The following is a 25319-nucleotide window of genomic DNA, read 5'->3' on the forward strand; positions in this document are numbered from 1 at the left end:
GACTGAGGGCCTTAATTTCACAAATCTAAATGATAAATGTAGGATGATAATCTGGTTTTGTGTCATGTTTAAGTTTGCTTCGAGTCAAGTAGCTAGAGTATCTCTTTTCTACTATGTGCAATTAAAAGTGGTGCTATGAGCTTGGAAAAAGGACTATTTCATACAAAATGTAAAAGGAAACACAAAGGGGACATGTGACTTCCATGGCTGAATAGATATGACCTACCCCATCCTTCACAGCTCCAATTCCTTCAAAATACTACTTCAGGAGGTCTTCTATCCCACTTAATAAAGTGCTACCCAGATTATCTATCCCACTCAATGTTCAACTGTGGCTGCTGAATCACTGGGAAAAACACCAATATCCACTTATATAAAGTTGTGGAACAGGCACAACATTATCTGTGATGGAAAGTAATGAGGCCCTAGCCAGTTTCGCTCAGTGGATAGAGCGTTGACCCACAGACTGAAGGGTCCCAGCTTCAATTCCGGTCAAGGGCATGTACCTTGGTTGCAGGTTCCCAGCCCTGGTCAGGGTGTGTGCAGGAGGTGACCAGTCGATGTGTCTCTCTCACATCGTTGTCTCTCTCTCTCTCTCTCTCTCTCTCTCTCTCTCTCTCTCTCTCTCTCTCTCTCTCTCTCTCTTTCTTCCACTCTCTCTAAAAATCAATGGAAAAATATCCTCGGCGGAGGATTAACAAACAAAAAAAAGTAATGAGAACAATGGCTGTGAGGAGGAGGATACAATGATCATGTTCTCTGCCTTGGTGGGACCTGGGTGTACAGGTGTGTGTGCATTTGTCTGTTCATGAAATGTACATTCAAGACTTTTGCAAACCCCTGCAAAGTAAATTTTACCTCAAAGAAAAAGCCCCACAATGTCAAGGTGCCACCCCAGAGTCATCTAACACTGCTTAGGGAGGGGCCTGGGCACTCACTGTGCCAATACCCCAGGTGTTTCTAACAAGTGACCCTGACTGAGAACCACCGCCTGGCATTATTGAAGAGGCTATGTATTTACACAAACAGGTGCAGTGGTTCCAACTGTAACCTTGGCTGCTACACTGAGAAGTGTCAAGTGGTAATCTTCAAAAGTCCTTTTAAAGGGATGCCAGACCTAGTAACTTTCTGCATCTACTTGCTAAAACAGAATGCTTCTCTCCTATATTTGTTCACTTTGCAGATACTGTACTAAAAACTTTAGTGATTTGGGTTGGATAGAAGGATTCACCAAAAGGAGTTTCACATCCAAAATATTATTTTGTTGAAAACCTCTCCTACTTGTTTATTTTGAACTGCTGCCCAATCCACTTTTCTGGTGACAAATATGGGATTCTATTCTTCTCAGGACAAGAACTGAAATGCATACAAGCACTCCCTTGGTAAGTGAACAGCTGCCCTGGGGCACAGAGCTCTCTGCCCAGGGAGCTTCCTCAGCAAACTGAAGCAAACAAAAGAGAAGACCCTGAAGAGATGCAAAACCTCTCCCAATAATGTGTAGGGATAAAACATTTGCTATAAGATGCTTTCACATTTGCTAAACTTGTGTGGGCTTTCTTTCTAGAGTTTCCAGTTACAATTTAGAGATTCAGTATTTCACACAAGAAATCAACAAAGCATTGCTGCTTCTGCCCCAGAGCTGCACTATAAGACTTCTGGGGATTTCTTAGGTAATATATGTGAGCTGCCTTACGGGACATTCACAACAGAGTGTCTCAGGTAATGCCTGTCAGCCAAACCACGCCACTTATAGTAGCTTGAGAAAAAGCTACGCTAACAGAAAGTAAAGGGTTCGCTTCTAAGGTTAAATGCTATTCTGTCTGTAACATAACTAAGCAGGCAGCTCTTCACAAGTTTGGAAAACATAAAAGTAATGCTGTGTAATATCTGCAGACTGTTTCAGACCCAATCCTTTCTCAGGCTTCGAAGAACTGTACCTACACTGTCTATTTACAGACTTCAGGACTCATCAGTAAAGGCCTCTCTGTAACAGCATGTAGCTCAGACCTAGTAAAGCCCAATAAAGTTCTGGTAACTGTTCATAACACCCAGCAGCATACAGGAGTGATTTGGGCAATATCTGCAAATTATCAAGAAACAAACTTTCCATTTCATGGCAAATATTGTTGCAACCATTTTAAATGGACAATAATCACATTGCGGAAGCTGTGTTACAAATGTGCATAAGACATCCACTAAAGTGAGATGCTCTTAAGTATATTACAGACAACTGAGGGGCTGCTTTCCTCTACTTTGAGGGGAAAAAATAACAGAAAATCTTGAGCATCTTCCTGAGTAGGGATTCTTAGGCCAGTTATAAACAATTGCTGGGATACAGCAAATCCAAAATCTAGTTAGATACCTCAGACAAATCATGAATAAAGTGTCACACTCAGTGACTTATGATGTTTCTGGCTGGAAGAAGGTATAAGCAACTTTTGATCCACAACTGATGATTGATTACAATGCCTAAGCACCACTAATCAAAGGGACACTCAGGATTAAATGGTCTAGAATTTTTAATATTTTCTAGAGCCCCTGCTTTAAACTGTAGAAACATATTTTAGCAGAGGATGAAGTTGTGGAAGTATTATTTCAGTACATCAAATATCCAAAAGAAAAAAAAAGTGTGAAATTAGAAATCAAGGTATCTTCTCCTTAGATAAATATATTTGTGCTGTTGGAGTTCAATTCAAATCCAAGTCCCCAAGTCTGTGACTAAAGAAAGACAAGCGCCTCACACTTTTGGGGGATTCCCAATATCCAGAATGTCCTTTGGCAGCAGGCTCAACAGGGTTGGCAAACTTTCTCTGTGGAGGGCCAGACAGAAAATATTTTAGGCTTTGAGGACACACACAGTGCGTCTGTCTCAACTACTCAATTGCCATAGTGGAGAAGCAGTCATAAATAATGGTACATTATTCTAACAAAACTTGTGGAAACTAAAATTGGAACTTCTTATCATTTTCACATCACAAAATATTATCCCTCTTTTGATTTTTCTTCAACCATTTAAAAATGTAAGCCCCATTCTTAGCTCATGAGCAATACTAGTACAAAACAGGTGGAGGGCTTGATTTGGCCCATGGGCTGTGGTTTGCCAGCCCTTGACTAGACTCTTTAAGTTCTGGAAAACAGGATCCATAATAATCTACCTAGTTCAGTGTTCTTTAGCCAGGGGCCTGTATACTATGTAGCACATGGTAAGTGCTAGGTGAATTGAAGTGATGATAGTCATTAGTAACTAACTTCACGGCTTACTACAAAAATATTCCATGCCATTGAACTGACAAGACCTGTCCAAAATGTGAAAGAGTTAATCACACACCCAAGCTCTGTTTGCATATTCTGGCCACTCTAAACCATTTTATTTATTTCTGATGTGTGAACCATTTCATTGCCAGTGGACCAAATATCACCATTGGCTCTAACAACCAAAGGCTCATTTAAATATTAATAAATTTATAAATCTGGAGCACTTGCTGAAAAACAGATTCCTGAGCCTCAGCCCAGAGGCTGTGTTCTAAACAAGTACACCAGGTGATTCTGGTATAGGTGGCCCTGTAAGGTGGTGGAGAAACATGAATCTGCATTTAAATTACCTACACTGTTTGAAGAATTAAGAAACTCCAAGCTCTCCTCTAACTATCTGTAATCACAGAAAAGAATCACAATAAAGTTTATCTGCACATAAATTACATATGTTGTTACTGAAATTAGAGGCTCTAAAGTATTATCTACAACCATTTGTAATGATTGAATACAAAGTATGCATAACAAACCTCAATGTTTGAGACTTTAAGGGTAGAGCTGGTCTGATGGAAGTACCCCAAAGGCCTACCATTTCTCCTCCAATATCACTGGGACCCCAGCAGCCCCATCAATGTCAATCATATTCTAGGACAGTTTTCTAAAAATATACCTACGTTCAGTCTTTTTTACTCCCAGCACTAACATTAAAATTAACTCTCCAACATAAGACCGAAAGATCAGAACACCACACCTACTGCCAGTTTTAACCCTTTGCAGTCGCTTGCTTTTTTCTCGATTCCTTTATTCTAATGCTAACCGTGTCGAGTCACACTTGACATCCGAGTGCAAATTAATGGTGGAAAACTTGGCTTACTCACTTCTGCATGTGGGGTGCACCACACATTTAACCACACGGAGTCCCTTTTGCTCCATCCCAAATCTCCCACAACCAATCCAGCAACAGCCATTTGCACTCAAGTTTCTGGCAATAGTTTGTGCTTTTTTTAAAAATTTAAGTTAAAGGGTGTAAATTTAAGTTGTTAAACCTCCCTTAACCTGTCATAAATATGTCTCCTTACAGCTAAAAGTTGGAACTCTGAGGATTACGCAAACTACTAAGAGTGTCCTGAGGTGGAGGACACTTGGAGCATGCTAGCAAATGCAGCTCCACTAATAAGGTGTTTCCAGACTTGTTTGTCCAGATTTACAAAGAGCACTGAATACTACTCCAGCTATACATGTATTTATTAATTTTTACAAAGTCAACTCTTTGCTCTGACTGAACTAAGTTATGACTAAGTTCATATGATAAAATCAGCTTTCAGCTTTATAGCAGCCAGTCTAGGGTGATTTACAAACTATTAAAGCATCTTTAATTGTATAGGCCACAAAACCAACTGGTATTATAAAAATATGTATTATTTCTAGATCTACTATATTCACATATCCACAAAAAAAATTGCTACGTAGGTGTCATTATGCATGTCAGAAATTTTACCATTCATTATTAAATGGACTTTGGGGCTAATTTTAAGCTCCTTTGTGGCATATTACAGGGACTAGAGAATAGAAAAGGGACATTCAGGAAAACTTTATGGAACCAGGTTTTGTATCTACTTGTTCCTTCCCTTCTACACAATACTAATCTTTAAAGAAAGAACAAGATTTAAAAAGCAGAGACAGAGTGGCATCCTCAGTGGAATAAGACTTCTACCAGCTAATGGGAATACTACCTGCCCACCTGTCCACACCTTTCCCTACCACCTAATGCATTTGCAGACAGTAAAAGGAAATTGCGCCCTTTGTACTATTTTCAGTTCATCAATACTGGAAACACTAAATAAGCTTTCTATTTATCTAGATTAAGTTGTAACCATCCTGATATAGAGACTATTATTTCCTTAATCCCTTAGAGCAGTGGTTCTCAACCTTTCTAATGCCGCGACCCTTTAATACAGTTCCTTGTGTTGTGGTGACCCCCAACCATAAAATTATTTTTGTTGCTACTTCATAACTGTAATTTTGCTACTTTTATGTAATGTAAATATCTGTGTTTTCCCGATGGTCTTAGGCTCTACAGCAGCGGTTCTCAACCTGGCCACAGGTGATATTTACATTACATAACAGTAGCAAAATTACAGTTATGAAGTAGCAACAAAAATAATTTTATGGTTGGGGGTCACCACAACATGAGGAACTGTATTAAAGGGTCACGGCATTAGAAAGGTTGAGAACCACTGCCTTAGAGTTAAAAATATAAAATTCTATTAAGATTCTAAACAAGCCACCAAGTACATATATCACAAAGACTAAATACACCACCTAAAACATTTCACACTCATACCCAAGCCTTTCTGACCATAATTTTGCTAAATTCATCACAGGAAGGCAATGTAGAAGACATGGACATTTTTTTTCTTTCTTGCTTGGGTCCAAGTAGTTTTATAAAGAGACTAGAAAACAATATATAAGATTTTACAGTTTTATAACCCAGATCAATTTTTAAAACCCTCTGCGTTTATCAATGTTCCCATTACTTTTTCCTCTAGTCAAGGTAGTGACAAATAGTAAAACTGCTTTATAAATTACTTGGTTTAGACAAAGATCTTAAAATTTTCTATTTTGCTAGTACAAAGATGATGGTTCAGTTGGCTCTAAAAATTATAAAAATATTTATTGTTCATTCATTTTCAATACTATGGTTGCCCACCAGTTAAAAAAAGGTACACATCCCCTCAAACATGGCTTCTACTTCTATTTTATTTAAAAATCAAATCTCCATTCCTGATTTGTTAACATGTATCTTGAAGGTAAAGGTACTTACTTTCAAGGTGAAAATAAGAATAAATTTCCCATATTAACGAAGGAAGACTGACCAGAAAGTAAGAATAGTTACAGTTTCAAAATAAATACATAATAAGGAATTCATGTTCAAAATATTTTCATTTAGCACTTTATCCTATTTCATTCTGAACATTAAATAGACATTCTCCTGATTTTGGAATTTAAAAAGAACTATATTGCCTACCTATTCAACAGAATGAAAAATGGATTCAGAAGTAAATTTCTATAACCAGTTTCAAGAAATAGCTTTCATCATGACTTTTTTTTTAGCTATCTGAACAAAAGTCATGATGCAAATGACTCAAAATATAACTTATACCCAGAACTAAGTCAACATTAGCAAGTCAGTAACATTGATAAGTACCCACTTGATAAAACTCTAGGTGGCTGTCTGATGGCGATTTAGTCTTGGTTTGGTTTTAGTAGACCAGTTAAATTCCTTCATTTTCAGTTGCCTAATGAGTATACTATAACCCGTGTGAAAAAAATACAGTATCTGGGTCTTAACATCCAATTTAAAAGTTAATTTGAAATGCTTTCTATAGACTTCCTTCTGCATATACATTTTTAAATTATTAAGTTTCCTGTAAAATATATATCTTCATTTCAAATATTTTAAAGAGAAACTAGTAGGAAATGCTTGAAATAGTTCCAATTAATGTGAAAGTAGAGCTAAGGGGCGCTCTTCCTCAAATCTCTGCAGATGCCTGATCAGAGAATCAGGTGGTACAAGTTGGGAGACCTTTTTGGATTAGATGTAGGATCAACATAAACATTTTTTAATTATTAATAAAAATTTTCCACATAGATTCATCTTAATTTCCTTATCTACATTTTCATGTTCCTCCATTTTATTAATGGGCTAGGCTGATTCACAATACAATTTGTATATTAACACAATTTAAAAATTTGTGATCCTTAAACAAAAAAATGCTATCTGAAATTTGCGTGTGGGGGCGGGAGGAGGAATATGACTTACACTGATTCATTCATATAAGAGTCACAATAAGTATGTCATAAATGGGATGTAAAGTAAACCAAAGTTTGCTACAGGATATAAAAAATTATCATATAAAAATTTTATGTTATAAGAGCCTAAGATAAAAACCTCTGGATGGATTTCACTGGAGCAATATTCCATTTTAGATATCCAAATATGGAAAAGGAGAAAAGTACTGTAAGTTGCTGTGGTCTTCCCATTCTAGCCCTTTCTATGTGCTCACAGTAAAGGCACACAATACACAAAATTTTGCTCCCTAATGACATATTTTAGTCCACATATAAAATTTTCATATATCTGAATCTAAAGGAGCAGTAATATAAGTCTAAGTTATGAAAACAAAAATCATTTATGTAAGAAACATGAACATGTTAAAAGAGGATAGAGGAAATAGGGGCCCAGGTTCAAAATACATCTCAAAATTATTAAGCAGGAAAGTGCCAATTATTTTGTTTGGCTATATATACAGTTTATTTTCCTTTAAAGTTAACTTTTGACTTTTTATGAGGTATCAGATTCAGAGCATATGCAGCACTATCCGATATTACAGCCATCAACCTGTGCACTACAGTCTTTTATAGGCACAACGCTGTGTTTGCTGTACAATCTGCTGTGTACATGAGGGAAAGGAGAGGCAGTGCTGATCTATATCCCTCCTTTAGAATTCCTCCAAATCCTAACTATGGCTTCATAGGGAGAACAAATGCCAGGCCAGTCATGAAGCAGACATTCTGCACCAAAGATGCTTCTCTGGGAGTAGTACAGGCATTTAGAACATGCAGTTCTGAAACAGCACTCTATGATCCAATAGGTAGCCACAGCTACATTTGCCAAGTTGAATTCCAGTTTCTGGGTCTCACAATAAACATACATAGCTGGTAGTTCCTACTGGACAACACAGATAGAGCACTTCCATCCCCACAGGAAGTGCTGCTCTAAAAAGCAACATGGTGCTCCAGTCTCAGAGATGGCCCTAGGGTTTCTTATAACACATTAACCTGCCTGTATATTTAAAAAATCTCAAGTAGTCATTACTCAAACAGCATCATAATGTTCACCAGCAAGATTGGAGGCCAGCAAAAGTGCAAAACATGCACACACATCACCACATGAATACGTGTACATACATGCACACATGTACACTTGAATGCACAACAGACATCCATGCATACACAACAAGATGTACACACGTGCCCCCACCCTCCACAAACATACCCATGCTTGCACAGACATGCACCGCAATGGTACACACACACAACAGCTATGCATGCATGCACATGTGTGCTCATACAGACACAACAGACACACACACACACACACACACACACACACACACACACACACACACACGTGCACATAGGCTTGTGTACACACCCAGGCCTGTCTTCTATAACCACAGCATCAAAGGATAAAATGACTTTGTAGTTTGGAAAATACATTTATGAAAGGAAGCAACATTAAAATAATACAGACACTTGTACTGTATCAAATTAGTAAAAAAAATTGAAAAATACTTTCATGTTGGCATAGATGGGTGTAATTTTCTGCAGGACAATTTAGTGATATTTTATCACAAATTTACATGTGCCTATCCCTTAATTTAAGAATTTCACTTCAATAAATTTGTCCTCTGAAAAACAAATTTACTTCTATCCTATGAAAGAGATCAGACAGAATTACATAGGTAGAAGTGAATTTATTTTATCTCTTTTTAAAAAATACAATTGATTACACTGTGTTTTAAAGATATATTCTTTAGGCAAATAAAATCTTAAAAGCAATTTTGACTTAAAAATTAAGGTTTTCTATTTTTCCCCCTAGAAAATTCATGGCTGTTTCAGGAATATAAAATTCAATACATCCAAATATAATGAGAAGACTGCTCTTCAGAGTGGAAAGTGAGGGATGACTCTGAACATAGCAACATGAACGTCCCCTTTGACAGCTAAGTTTCAGTGTGATGTTACTGATCGGACAGGCCAATGGAAGCAATGTAATAAGAACCAGTAGGACACTGGTTAAATAAATTATGGCACATTATGATACTTATATACCTATGAGAACATTCACCTATTATGTGACAACATTTCCAGGAATTTTATTTTTCTTTATCCTCTAAATTATTTGAATTTTTTACAACCAAGTTAAAATAAATATTTTAAGTCCCTCCTCCCCTCCCCCCTTTTTTTTAACTGACAGTTTTCAGTAACAAGAATGTGAAACAGTGTGGCTCTGAGTGTCAACCCATGAACCCGGAGGTGATGGTTCGAGATCCGGCACATGCCCAGGTTTCCAGCTCAATCCCCAATAGAAGGAGTACAGGAGGCAGCAGCTAATCAATGATTCTCTCTCATCAATTATGTTTCTGTCTCTCCCTCTGCCTTCCTCTCTCTGAAATCAATAAAAACATTTTTGAAAAGTGTGAAAAACAACATGACTCAAATTTTCTTCAAAGCAAAATGCTAATCTGATATTCATAGGCTATTTTTCAATAACAATCTACTACATCTATAAAGTAACAGCTTAATTTTAGAAAGGCAAACATTCCAAAGAAATATCCTGAGTTCCGAGATTCTTGAGATTACAAAAACTGATAAAATTATTTAAATTGAGAAAAATTCCTACCATTACCCTCTTAAAATATTTCATAAATAGTCAGATATTTGAGATAAAGCTGCTTGAGCTGACGTAAGAATAGCTGATGGCTAAGGAGAAAGAACCTATTCTAAGTGACTTTTTAAAATGAATCCTTACATGTACTCTTACTATTTTTCTTTAATTTTTTTAAAATTAGAATTGACATGTTCAGTGACTTTTTCAATACTGAGGGGCAGAAGTTATGTAAAAATAAAATAGCCTTCTGATTGCCATAAAATATTAGAAATGTTTTAAATTTGAATTTTAGGTAATAATGGTTGGGGTTCCATCTATTTGCTAAGCCTTAGCTGAAATTTTGTTCTGGGCATCTATCTTCAAAATTCCTCATTAGCATATCTAATTCGTCTATATTTTCCCCAAACATTAATTAAAAAGAAAAACAGAAAAGATTGTTTTTCTGGTTTGGAACCATAGTCCTTAAATTGCAGTCTCTCAGTTCTCTTAGTCCATAAATATTTAAATCAGTCATTCTCATGTTAGATTAAAAAAATGCCTTTACTTGAAGTTTTGACACTTTGTTAAACAACAAAAATCAAACAAGAAATTTTACCTTAAAGATATTTAAAATTCCATTCAAATTTCAAGGTTATTATTACCTCTTCTCCCAGGAAAAGAAGATAACACTAATCTTTTTCTTGAAAAGTAACAATTAACAATTAAAGTACAATAATTCTAACATAGAAAGAACTACTTCTTTGGAAAGTTTAAAGCTGAAGTTAAAACTCACCACCCCCAACCCAGAAAAAGGCCTTTTGAGCTTAACCAAAGAGTAGCTCACAGTTTATGAAACAAAAGTGTTAACTATTTTTTGTTGACTCACAGCTTCCTTTTCAGTAAATGTAATTATATCACAATATGAGAATATCTAGACTGACAAAGACAAGTAGAAACCCAGAGGGAAGAAAAGAAAAATAGGATGGGGTAAGCGGAATTCCATTTTGGTTATCATGTTTCTGTGTGAGCCAGTAAAATTCTCTGAAAATTTTTTTTAAAAAATCATCTAATCAGTAAAGAGTACAGCAAACACATAGAAAATGGAATCTGACAACTTGATGGTGAATTCTAATGGAAGGAATATTTCACATTTTCCTCAGAAGTATAACTATTCAATTTCCATTCTTCATGTAAGGAATATAAAACACCCACAATAAAGTTTAACCCATCCTTAAAAATCCTAGTGTTACTGTTTAAATTCTTCACTATGAAAATAAGAACCAAATATTAAGTATTAAAAAGCTATAGCTATAAAGACACAGGTATGTTCAGCATTGTACTTCCTAAATTCCTGAGTCAGTATTTGGTCAGTGACCCCATCTCTTTTATATTTTTATACTGTAATGCTTTTTGTTCTTAAGATCTCAATGTTCTTTACTTTGTTCTTAAGATCTCAATGTTCTTTACTTTAAATTGTTACCAGAAAACAGGAAATATATTTGTTTATAAAATGCACAAATCAAAATAAAATATGAATATTAAATGCAGTTCCCATCCCCCAATTACAATAATTTTTTGTAGATACATAAATTCTTGGAAGACCTTAAAAAGAAGGTGGTCTATAACTTGAGGCTTGATACTAATATATTCAGTTCTAGGGATTTATCACTACTTATGTAGCATTTAGGCATTTTATTACATCATCATCACACATTATTTTTTAATGCTATCTCAATGGTCTTTTGTCTGCCTATGGAACATGTACAGTATGCTGGTAGGATGCGGTACACTTAAAGTAATACAAAACCATAGGTACTAAGAAAAGACTAGAATGTACACTATCTTTTGCTCATCATACTGGCAGAACATGTTTGGCTGAAAACAAAGAGAAGAAAAATTACGAAGACAAATATTTTTTTGGAAGAATAAATGAATATCTAAGTTACTCCAGTATTACAAAGTATATTCACAAACAACTCAGTAATCTAGGCGATCTGCATAGTTCCAAATAAGTATCTTAGTAATTTTAAGTACAAAATAATAGAGGTTACAATCAAGTAAGTCACTACTAATCACCATCACTGCCACATGTAATGCAGTATTTAGGTATCACACATCACTCGTATACACACACATACCACATCCTGCAACCAACAAGCACAGCATGTATACTTTTCAATGGGGAAATAATATGAATGAAAATAATTGTGGAAAGTACCTATTTTACCTACCAGCCTATTTCATTTTACTTTAAATTAGAATGCTTTATATACATACGACTGTCCCATCCATCCACCCTCCAAATGAGTTATAAGCAAGAAAGAAACTAACCCATGATGTGACAAAAAATAAAGGGGGGGGGGGGGGCAATGTTACATGAATATAAATGGGAAGCAGATACAGAATGTCTCCAACAATGTGCCTTTTTGCTTTGTTTTCTGAGTAGCGAAGAGGACACAACTGAACAGACCTTGGTATAGAAGAGTGTTTCTTAATTCCCAAAGACTATTCATTGAAGGAGTCATACAATCCAGAAGCAAGTGTAAAGTAAGGGAAGAGAGTATATTTTTATATGATTACAACTTTCTAAAATCCGAACCCTGAATATGTCATGTGTTCTGTGATATCCATTTATGAATGCTCTAAGTTTATATATCATCATTTCAGCAGATAACCCCCACCCTCCAGTACTTTATCCATCAACCTGGCACGACCACCTGGGGTATCTTTGTGCAGCTATTGTCAATGAACTCCAACCCTCTGACCAGCACATTAAAGCTCATATAGGTACTCACCCTGCAAACTGGGCACTGCCAGTGACTACTGCTGTCTCTAAGCCTGTACTCATCAGACAAACACTTGGAATGATACACACGAAAACACAGGTCACATATCAACACCTCTCCAGGCAAATGGCATTCAAAACAATACCAGTCATGATTTTCTGTTTCCCAGTCCTACAAAAAATACAAAATAATTTCGTATGACATTTTGTCAATATCTGCAATGACTAAGAACAAAATTGAAACTAAAGTCCATCAGAAGTTAGGCATCATAAACAATTTCAGACATTTTAAAACAAGAGGGAAAATATCTACAAATTTGCTTCTTTAAATTTTAAATTCTTTCCTAAACAGTATTAATATTCAAAATATCTTAAGGTGATTTGAAAACAAAACCAGTTCAAAAATAAGTCCAAAGCCAATCGCAGTCTAACATTATCTTCAATTTTAAAAACATAATCTATGGATTTCTTCAGTAAACTGAATATCCCAAACAAACATCTATACCTTAGTATTTCAAATAAACAAACCTCTGTTTTGTTCTGCTTTTTTTAGAAAAATATAGTAAGTACTTAATTAGCTCACTGTGGGAACAGAGAAAATAGTAATAAATGGTGATGCTCACTATTCTTATCTTCTCATCCATGGTATTGGATGCTTTATTGAAAATAACCATTAATCAGAATGTCCATGTTCTGATAGGTTGCCAAATTTTCAGGGTCTGTTGAATTTGGAAAAATAAATTGAAAATGTGAAACTAAAGGTTTAATCACATTCTCCAAAGGACATTGCCATAAAAAAACTTAAAAGGAAGTAGGCTTATTTTCTTACTTGGACTATTCCTGGAAATAAAAGAACATAACTGCAGTAGGTTTTCTTCAACATTTTCTTTTTTGTACAGCCAATACCATTTAAACATAAACAGGAAGATGTTATAAGTTCTCTTAATTTAGAATTCATTCTTCATAAATGCCACTCTTAGCTTCTGCCAAAAAATACCTGTTAAGAGTGATGGATTCATTCTCAGGTTTCTTTTGTAGATGTGCTAACTAAGTGAACAATGGTTTAACCCACAACAGTGTAATCAAGGCCACTGCCAATGAGGGTCCTGAATTCCAAACTTGGGTTCTGCCATCATTTGTCTTTTTTATAAATCACTGTTGTTTCTGAAACTGAACCGTTTTCTTATATGTCAATTACTCCCCCAATAAATGGGCTTCCAATACAGCACTTGGTTAGCAGGCAGTAACTCCTTTAGCGCCTAAGGCTAAAATGTATTAATTACTGCCTGAACATTTGACAGGGCTACTACCAACACCTTCAAAAGGGAAGAGAGTCACTAATGTTCCAAAATTCACTTTCAGAGTCATGGCTACAGCACATTAGTAAACTCAGCAAAAATGTAAACTTTTTAGTTTACGTTTTGTTCAGAAATCATGGTCTTGATTGACCAAAGCAATAAAGAAAAACATAACCATTTCTAGTTATTTGCTGCAGATGGATATACTCTGTAAACTTACACTGGAGTAATTTTAATCAAACTGCTAAAAAAATCGTAAGATACTGACTGATAAGACATAAAACCCTGATGTGTGCATGGTAGGGAAAAAAACCTATCTCACCAAGTGTGTCGTAGAGGCACTGCAGAGACAATATATGTAGTGCTTGGCTGTACTAAACAATAGTCGTTGTGTACCCATTTCACAATGTTCATATGTAAGCTGCATTTTAGCTATTTTAATATTTATATAAAAAATCATTGATAAAAGATACTTTGCTCTATTCTGAACTAACAGAACTCTTGCCAAGTCTAAAACAATATTTCAGAATATTTTTTTTCCTATAGTTGTCCAGAAACACCTTAAAGGATTTTGGGGGCTTATGTTTAACTCATTATTAACAAAAGAAAGTGCGAACCTTCATCATTTGAAATTTTTTACATTAATTCATCTTCCTGCAATTCTTAAAATGGTGGTTACTAAGTACATTAAGAGAAGAAAGCAAGAGTATAACTTTGGTGCGCAGCTCTAAAGCTCTAGCCTCCCCACTTTACCTCCGCCCCTTTTCTATTCCTATTCTCTCCCATCCACCCATAAAATGAGATGAAAATGGATCTTTCCTCATTGGGGTGTTTAGTAGCAAACCTAGTTTTCATAACAATTACAGAAATAAAAATATAATTCAAATGAAGTAAAAGCAGAGAAACATTTGGATATACTATTTACATAATGGCATATGACTAACTCCATTATCGGATATAAGAGGTATGGTCTGGGAACATATGTGCTATTCATTCTTTTAATCATAGCAATAGCTGTTTAGAATACACAAAACACGCAGAAGTCAAGTTCAAAAGTTATTACATTCTAACCCAGGGCACACTTATCTGAGGTATAAATTATATAAGCATGTTTAAGATAGGCAGAGTTGCCTACAATTTCTCTTTTAGTAAATAGAATTAATTTACATAGTGCTCTAATAATAATGTATGCCCAAAAGCTAAGCCTGCATTTTCCTGGATTGCACCAGATGTCAGCAACTATTCTCATACAGCCTGATTAGCAGCATAATATGTGAAAAGCCATTTCAATACTTGGAAGAAAATTTTTAGAAAGCAAAAACTCCCCAACTAGAAGCAAAGTAAAGACAATATGGTGTTAATGAACAATTTTAACAAGAGTTAACTAAGCTAGCCTAAAGAAAGATAGAAATGTAGTATTTTTTAAAAGCAGATTTAAAGTAAAATAACAGTGCAAAATTAGTTCACCTTGTTTGGGGTTGCTGTCCTGGAGAAAGGCTGCATACTGTAGGCCTTTCAAAATAAAAACAAAATAATCTTGGTCTCTCTACTATAACTTTGCTCAATATCAGGCAATACACAGAGCTAAAGGGATTTCATAGAGGATCAAACTGTTTATTATTTGCTATATGACTTACATTATTTTGCAGATTATATCAACTGATAATCTATGAATGTACTAATCATGAATAAAAAGACAGTAGCATGCAAACTCAAGAGTCATTACTCGCTTAAGAGGAAACTTTGGATACTAACACAAAAGCTACAAATGGACAGAGAAAATCTTTCTATTTAGAAAGTCATGTGCCAGGAAAGCTATCATAATGTTAGAAAACATTTTAGTAACAAATAAACTCGGTGCCATTATAAATTTCATTAAGACCATGAATGTGTGTCTTTTTTATCTGAAACTGATCCACTTTTTTAAGTTGGGAGTGATGAATGTAAACATGGTAAACTCCATACTTAACCACGGTGTGAAACAGACACAGAATGTCTTCAGAACTTACTAGAAAACATTCCAACATCTAGAAGCAGCCTACTGCCCTACATCTCTGGCACCATTTATAGCATTTGATTAAGACTCTGGAGTAAAGACTGGCTCAAATCCTGGCTCTAGCACTCACAGGTTGTGTCATCTAGGGCAGAATACTTAGCTTCTCTGTGTATTATTTTCTATCTGTAAAATGAACAAAATAATAATGCCTGGTATACAGATGTTTTGTAAGGATCAATTGAGTTACTATACTCAGTGAGTTATTAAGATGATCTGCTTGCTATAGTGCGCAAAACAGGAATCGAATCGACAAGTCATAAATGATGTGTAATTATACATGTGTGGACTTCTTCAGGACTGTAAGCTCATTATGACAGCTGACTCTCACAACATTTCTATAAGCTAGATGGACCAAGAAATATTAAGTCAATTTAGAGAGAACACTAAAGCAAGAGAGTTCATGGGAGAACTGTGTCTGTAACAAGGGCCTCCGAAACTATAATCCATGCTCATCATATTCTAGAGGTTCTAACTTTTAAAGTGATTCCCTATTTATATGTAATGAGCAAATAAATCTTAAATTATCAAATATTTGTTTGATGTGTTTTAACATAAATTAATTCTCTACAATTCAAGGTTTAGTTTAATGCTGTTAATTAATTTAGTTAATCACTGAGAAGAATATAATGAATGATTAAATATTTACAATAATTTTAAATAAAAATATTACAACACTGCTTAGAGAAAAAGAATTTAGACAGGAGGAAAAAAGCTCTCTCTCAATCTCTCTCTCTCACGCACACACACGCACACACACACACAATCACTAAGTTGAAAAGAATAAAAGAGAATAGCATGACCCAAAATATTCTACTGAATAAAATGGACATTCTTTACCACAGCAATAATAATTTCTAGATGTAAGTACATTAAAGTTTGAATATACATAGAACCACAGCATAACTGGTTTCTCATTAATTAAAAATCACCAAATACTTAATACTTTACTTAGTAAATAAACAATAATTTATATTTGTCTGAGACAGGTAATGGACCTTTGGAAGAAATGTGTAGTTCTGCACATAATTAACATAAATGTAACAAAATATATTTCACTTAAAAAAAAAATCATACTTGCAAGGGGCACTACTCCCTGCCATGATTGTTTAATGGTGTGATTTCTGAAGAATAAGACTTAAGTCCATCCTACCTCTTATCTAAAAGATGAGAGCTTAGCTAAGTTTCAATAGGTACACAAGCCACAGTTTCTTTTAGATTGGTCATTCTGAATCAAGATAAGCAGATGATAACAGAGGAAAAAAGTATCTATCTTGCTAAGTTAAGCTAAATCCATTTACGCCCAATATAAGATGTTAATCTCTTCAAGAAACCACAAAATATGTATTTTCATTAATTATGCTTCTTAAAAGGTGTCAAAACCTAAATTAATGAAAATAAAAAGCAAAAATATAGACTGAAATCTACCTTTTCTTTTAGGCTTACTTTAAAAGTAGTCTGAGGTCCTGCTTATTGGTGGGACAAGCTTGATTATATGAAAAGTAACTACTCAAACTGAAGCAGGGCATAATAGTCAAGACTATTGAGCTCATGTTTGCAGTTGCTCTTGCGTCTTACAAAATGAAACTGGTAGAAGGCTTCTAACTGAAAATGCAAGCTGTGGTACCTACAATGATACATTGTTTTTGAAGTAGTATTAAGTATGAGAAAAGAAATGAGACCCTGAGTTGGGATTTGACAGGTTAAATAAAGGGAGAAGTAGTTTCATAGCAAACATCATTTTTTGACTTTTAAATCATCCTCTATACTGGTGACCAAATTATTTAATGTCAGATCAAAAGTATTTATCAAATAATAGGGTAGAGTCATAGCTTTGTGCCAGGAACTGTGAATACATTTGGAAATCATCATATTAGTATAACTGCCTCTAATTCAAAATACATATTTGACATGTAACATTAAATACCTTTGTAAGACCGTTCTATCTTTAGTGAGCCCTTAACTCATAAGAAATTGTGTTTATTATAAAAGGAGTTACTAAATGCCAAACTTAATTGAGCCCAGCAAATGGTAAAATTCTGCCCAAGAAATACATTTCTTAAGTTGTTAGACTAAAGGACACTTAATACTGTGATCAAATGTGGATTAAATATAGCCATTCATGTATATTTATTTCTTTAGAGAAAGCAGATAGTAAAGCAATCTATCAGAACTTGTAATTCTTTATTAAAAATCAAAAGAAAAAAATCCTTAATAAAATATTAAATGGTCAGATATCAGAAAGTTTCCTTCTGTGCCCTGGTCTACTGGCCTTTTACTAATATAATTTCAAACATTATGAAAACCATCTCTGAAATCATTATTTGGATCTGATTAATGAATATTAATAACATACAAATCTGGAAGTCTAAGATGACCACAGAAAATTTACAAGAGGTCCCAGGTTCAGCAAGTTTGTCATTTTAAAAATTGGTTTGTACATATACTCTTCCTTGTTTATTGACTAATATTTAAGCAAACTATTTAAATTGAGAGTGCTTTCATTTTTAATAATTACATTTTCATTCTACTATCTCCAACAAACATATTCAAAATATCACCATAAAGATGTTTATCTCTTGCCTAATTTTATCAGTTTTTACAAAAGAACTATCACTTCAATAGGGCTACAAATGGTAGTTAAGAATAGCATCTCAACTTATCTAAAAAGCATTGCAGTCTAAAAGGAATCTCAGTACAATTAAAGCCATCATCTTTGACTTATACAGGTGTCTTCCTCTTCAACAGATTATATATAATTATAACCTGACCTATTATTAGAATTAAACTTATAACATTACTGGATTTAATAAAAACAATTTTGCTCAAGCTATGAATATTTTTTCAATTGAACCAAGTTTTAAAAATAAGCATTGTGGCGGGGGAGGTAGCAGAGGTGAAATAAAAATGTGATACCAACAAACTCTTTGCTCAACTATAGTTGAGTGGCATAAAGAAAACTGCACTCTTGCCTACCTGGTCTTTCTTACCATAATTGTGAAAGAAAGGACAAGGAGAATATAGCCTCTTTGCTAATACAAGTATCTCTTGAGGATGTAACTTGTGGGACTTATCAAGAGAAATCAATTTTTTCCACATCTCTGAGATACTATTTTTAGAGGCTATATATAGAAGGAAAAGAAGTGCTTTATACCCATTTTTCAAATAACAGAACTTCCCTGGATGAAGAATATTTGCAACTTTAAATTAAAAATGAATAACCAAAACATTCTATACAGCTCACATATATAGAGACAGATATATAGAGAGATATATAAATATCTACTTGACTTTTTTCTTCTTTTGATATTGAGTCAGAAGTTGACAAGATGAATAATAATGTAAACCTTTCAAATTAAAAAGTCAAGTTTTTAGAGGCAACGTATTATATATAAGATAGAGAAACTATAAAGGAAGGTCCTAGACTCAAATGCCAGCCTACAGGGCTGTCACTAGCCCACAGAGTTCCTTTGTGCAAATCAGAAAAGGTGACCCTTCCCTAAGACAGGTTTTGTTAGAATAAGACACTTACCTGCCATAAACTAGAAAACTGCTGAATAAACATACAAGCATATGATGTCTGAGAACTGAGTGTGACTTCCTAAGTTGTGTAGTTGACAACTGGCCCCATACACAGTAGCTCAGATGCATGGGCCCCACAGCCCATAAACAAAGAGCTGGCAAGTGTGAGATGATTGTGTTGTGCCAAGTGTGACACAGTAATGTGTCCTTCTAGAGTATACTAGGGCATGACAACTGCAGCACATGACAGCCCCTGTGTAGCCAGGTGGTATACCAGCCACAGTTATGAGATACAAATATAATTAACCTCATCACTTTATAGTTAAGCCTTATAGATCCAGTGACTGTCTATTATACTAGTACATATAAGACCTTACCTCTTTCTGCTACCTCTGAATTTTTAATATTTGCATATTTTTATAAACTAGGCACAACTTTTATATACTCATTTATACTTACATCATACATGCATACTCAGTATAAAAATGTGAATAAGAACCAACATGAATTAATAAAATCTGTATACTGGTTGGTTGATTTACATATAAGATTTCATCTAGAAAAAAAGAAAAGGATGGTGCTATAAATATATGCAGTAAGTACATGTGAAAATAAAAAAAAGAATATATAACCTAATGCAGTGGTAAGCATAACTCATTAACTGCTCATTTAATTAAATTGAACATGGAAACTTCAAATTGAAGAGGAAGAATGCATGTGGGAAAAGCACAAATCTAAAAATTAAGAAGAACTAAAATCACTTTTTCATTTTTATGAAAAAAATGTACATGATCCACAAACCAAAATCCTGTGGATTAAGTTGTACTTACTACTGGTTAATTACTATATAAATCTCAGAAATTATCAGGATAGCCTTCTATACTAAATCTGTACATTTCCAACTATTTGGGGATTAGAAATTTTATATTAACTGGATTATTCTGAGTATATAATAAGCTATCAATTATCAATGGCCCTCCTGTTAATCCATGATGTAAACAAATATTATTATTATGACTTGATGTCTGGAGTTTCTTTACTGGCAACAAAACTGTACTTTTCTATATGGAAGTCAACAGAAAAATTATTCTGATATAAACATTTTTTACTTAAGTTTATAAGAACACTTCTGGTGTGCAAATTAAATGATACCAGAGAAATTAAACACTTTTTTTCTTCTAAGTTTTATTTGTAGAAAACGTGAATTTTATTTCCTGAAACTCTGAAGGCACAAAAACAATGTTAAAACTGAACAAGTTTGTAACTCATTGCTGCCTCTGTGGCCCAGCCCTCCACAGGGGATGTGCTATGAGTTTACTGCACAGAGCTGACTACTGAGAAATGTGTTGCTGGCTCACCTGATGTAGAGCCAGAAAGGAAAACACAACTCAAAGGTTTTGGGAAATGTTTCCACAAAGAACCAATTTTAAGATCTTGTGTCATTTTTTATAACATTAGATTTTAGAGAATTCATGAGAGAAACACTCTCAAAATACTTAATTACAAAATCCATTCCTTTCAGAAACTAAAATAACTCACTTCTATTAAATTTGAAACATATTGTCTTAAATGATATTGTTGCAAAAAGTAGACCTTTAAAATCAAGGTGTTAGAAATATCAAAAACAAATGAGGTAGGAAGATGGAAATTTTACACCAAATCAGTCTTTACATAAGAAAAAAATTGTAGCCCTGGCCAGTTTGGCTCGGTGGATAGAGCGTCGGCCTATGGACTCAAGGGTCCCAGGTTCAATTCCGGTCAGGGGCATGTGCCTTGGTTGTGGGCACATGTCCAGTGGGGAGTGTGCAGGAGGCGGCTGATCGATGTTTCTCTCTCATCGATGTTTCTAACTTTCTATCTCTCTCCCTTCCTCTCTGTAAAAAATCAATAAAATATATTAAAAAAAATAAAAAAATTGTACTTCTTACATGATCCTGAATATAAAATTATGTATTACAAGGAAAAATAATAAAATATAACTTAATAAGAACTAAGTAAAAATATAAAGAAAATTAACTATCTTTACTATGATTTCTGTCAAGTGCCACAAAACACACTCAAGTCACAGAAATCAATGAAGACACTAGCCAGAGGCATCTAACATGTGGAACCTTGTCACCTGCAAACCCTCCTGAAGCATGGCTCTGGGCTCTGACATCATCCAACCTGAGTAAGATATGTCCCTGAGAAGCCAGTCTGTTCCTTCCAATCTGTCAATACGGCATCAACATTATCCTGCACTGAAACATTTTTACTATTATTTATTAAAGAAAATATTTAGAAATACCATGAATTGTGTGTACAATAAAAGGGTTTTGCTTGTTTTGTTTAAATGTTTCAGATTCAAGGTAAACTACACAGAAAAGGCAGGCTCTTTATAAAAGTGAGTTTTCTACTACCTAAGAAACACAGAGGAAAGTATCCACCCTACCAATGTAGGTCCTTAATGTTAGTAAAAAAGGTTAAAGAGAAACATTACTAAACTGCCGAAAATGAGTTTCTAAAGGTTGTAGTTAAATACTGTTCAAAAGTTAAAAGTCAGCTTATCCAAATTTATCAAATAAAACATACTTACAATTTCATCTCCTGGCAACCAATATCCTTCTTGTTCAATACCAGCTTTTGAACCTTTGCAGCCCACAGTGAGAGTTTCAACAATAAGACCATCTTTCACAGCCAAACTCAGCTGACGGGTGGTCTCTTTTGGATGCATACCGTGGACTCGAGACATGTACCTGCACACAGAGAAAAAACAAACTTAAAAATCTTTTAGTATAAAACATAAAAATGCATAGCAATAAGAAAATAGAGATAATTTATTTCTCTTTTATTATTACTTGTACTTATCAGAGCCCTGCTGAAAGAAGGACAAAAGGAGTCCTGAATACTTAACTCTTTCAATTATCATGGTATTTTAAACCTCAATCTTATTTTTGTATAGCTAGAGGAATATCTGTTCAAATAATACCAAACCAGCAATATAAATCACTTAACAGATTTTAGTCATACATCCCATGTAGTTTTAGTCTCTGGAGCAATTACCACTGTACAGAGTCTAAATTTAGAATTTTATAATCTCCAGCCATAAAACTTTAGAATATAAAATGCTTTTACCCAAAACTTAGGAAATGATGCCAAACAAAACAGAAATCACGAGTGGTTCTCAACATCTAAAGAAAACAATGCATGCTGTGATTAATAAAGCAAAAACTAATTTTCAATAAATTATACTCTGAACTGGATCACTAAAGCATACAAGCTCTCCCTGATTTACAGTTACGTGGCATTTTTTTTAATGTAAAAAAATGTAATATTTCAAATATACCTCAGACCACAGAGAATAATACTGGAGATTCCCTTATATTCACCAATTATATTAAACTCATGTTAATATTTTGACATATTTGCTTCATATCTTTTCTTTTGTATTTTTAAAGGCAATAAAATGTTATAGATACTGGTGAAATTTGCACCATATTCCATTCCCCAGCAATCAAACCCTCTACCAGTAAACTACTGGACATCAGAGTCTCTTGGGGATCCAGAAACAAAAACATCATGACACAAATCAGGCCAGAGAAACATTCCAAGTTGGAAGACCCGAGGCCAATGCCTACATGTCTCAAGAAAATTAAGTAGGACAAGAATTTGTATCAATTTATCTGTCATTTAAATATTAGCATTCCAAACAAATCATCACTGAAGAACCTTATAAACTCAATAAGAGGACAAATTTCAACAACAAAAAGCAGTAAGCCCCATCAATGGTAAGCATTCTGTGTTTGCAATTTATAGACGCCTAGAGGCCCAGTGCATGAAATTCGTGCATGGGTAGAGTTCCTAGGCCTGGCCAGCCATCAGGGACGATCGGGGCCTTCCAGCTGCCAGCTGGAGCCTTCCGTCGTTCCACACCGCCCCCTGGTAGTCAGCGCATGTCATAGTTAGCAATCGAACTCCCGGTCTCCTGGTCAAACTCCTGAGGGGCACTTTTCATATTAGCCTTTTATATATATAGATAGATTACATATATAGATAACAAAGTATCTGGTTTCTCTACAAATGCAGTTAACTGAAGGGCTGAGAAGAAATAGACACGGAATTATGATGAACCCAACAGTGGCCCTGACAAATCAGATTTGCAGTAATAACAAATGGGACTACAAGATGATGAAGGTGAAGTTAATCCACAAATACTGATTGTCACCTTTGCTGACTAATAGTCTAAGGTGATAAATCACGTGTATATTTTGATAAAGATCAACACTAACAAAAATAATCAACTGTAGTTTTGAATGTGGAGAAAGGAATTAAACCAAAATGAAAATGTGCTAATGTCCTCCCTGTTCACCGTAGGGAGCTATTAGACATTATCATAGGAATTAAGTACACTATACAAACTCATAAAGACAGCCTTTAGAACAAAAATTCAAAACTTCCAAATTATCTGAAGAAACCCACACAAAAAACACATTATGCAGTAACATTAAAACAAAAAAAGAAACAATAAAAATAAGCAGCATATTAAATATCAGAGGACCAAAAGCAAGTAAATTTGTCCTTTTAATAAATACAAACTGGTCAAACTCAATAATTAAAAACATACTAAATCACAAAACAAAAATTTCACTGTCTACAAGAGATACACTTATAGTGACAGAAATACTGAAAAACAATAGGCAAAGGCATATCATAAAAATACAACCCAAATGAATCAGGGATCAACACTGCAATTGGGCAAAAATTATTTTTTTAAAAAAAGGCACATAGGGCACAGACAGTTTTAAAGCAAAACCAGTAATAAATAAAGAGAATACTGACAGGAATACAGGATTATGAGACTTTAATTCACTTCTCTCAGTTCACAAAAACATTAAGTGAACAAAATTAAGTATGGATACAGGAGACCTTTAATTAAGTTTATTAATTAATATCTAGTTGAATTTATTCTAAAACCCCAAAAGTACAATAAATCCAAGAGTCATTAAAATGGGGCATAAAATCAGCCACAAAACAACCTTAATAGATTTCAAAATAGACATTTGCTAGTCACCATGAAATAAAACCAGGTATTAATAGCAAAAATGAAAAACTTACATAAACCATTGAATCAAAGAGATTTTTTAAAATTACAAAAACAATAATTAAAAAGCTAAAGTAGTGCTAGTTTAAGAGCAAAAATTATAGAACTAACAATATTAATCCAAGAGGTCCTTCTTAGGGAAGATTTTTAGAGATATCATTAGCTAACCTAATCAACGATGAAGAAACAAAGCACAAAAACATACAAACTAAGAAATGTATAACACACCATATGTAAAAAGGAAATTAAAATACTAGTCATAAGCAACTACTATGTTAAATTCTGTGCAGAAATAGAATTTCTAGTAAAAAATACATGAGCAAATCTTGCCCACAGAAAAAAATAGAATACTTAAAAAAGACAATTTCCAAAGAAACAGAGGATGTTGACAAAGAGCTTTGCCAGAAAAGCACAAGGTAGGAACATATTCACAAGGTAATTCTATCGAACTTTTAATGACCAGACAACTCCAATGTGATTTAAACTCTTCCAATACATAGTAAAGAAGGAAAGCAAGGGATCCAGCATGATAGACCGCACAAAAAAGGCACAGAAAAAGAAAACTAGTGTCCCATAGGAATACTGGTATGAAAAATACCAAATGAAGTATTTAAATTTACAGTACAATGTTAAGTATTAACATAAATTAATAAATGTTAATACATTCAAATATAAAAAAAATATACCATAACTGAATGTTTAGTTTCAGGATTTCTAAGGAATACTTATTTAAAAAATCTAGAAATATAATTCATCCCATTAATACATCAGAAGTGAGAAATCATGAAGATTTCTATACATGTGGAGAGGGTATTTAGTAAAATTCAACATCCAGCCTCTAACAAATAGGAATGAGTAAACAATATTTAACCAATCAAGAATATTCAAAGATG

At 34.3% G+C, this 25319-nt stretch overlaps 1 protein-coding gene across 17 annotated transcripts in view; it reads right to left on the reverse strand.

The window, feature by feature from the left end:
• Positions 1-25319, reverse strand: part of ZMYND11 (zinc finger MYND-type containing 11) — a 118101-nt gene that overhangs the window by 29043 nt on the left and 63739 nt on the right. For 7 of the 17 annotated variants that reach the window (XM_054726584.1, XM_054726592.1, XM_054726572.1 and 4 more), the window contains exons 3-5: positions 21922-22081; positions 15239-15283; positions 12484-12645 (exon numbers count right to left, since the gene is read on the reverse strand). In XM_054726584.1, the coding sequence (XP_054582559.1) occupies positions 12484-12645; positions 15239-15283; positions 21922-22081 (367 nt within the window). Of the gene's footprint in view, positions 1-12483; positions 12646-15238; positions 15284-19805; positions 19903-21921; positions 22082-25319 lie in introns of those variants that run through there. The other 10 variants (XM_054726591.1, XM_054726603.1, XM_054726593.1 and 7 more) reach the window with 4 other exon arrangements.

Source organism: Eptesicus fuscus, chromosome 2, assembly GCF_027574615.1.
Source record: "Eptesicus fuscus isolate TK198812 chromosome 2, DD_ASM_mEF_20220401, whole genome shotgun sequence".
Taxonomy (NCBI): Eukaryota; Metazoa; Chordata; class Mammalia; order Chiroptera; family Vespertilionidae; genus Eptesicus; species Eptesicus fuscus.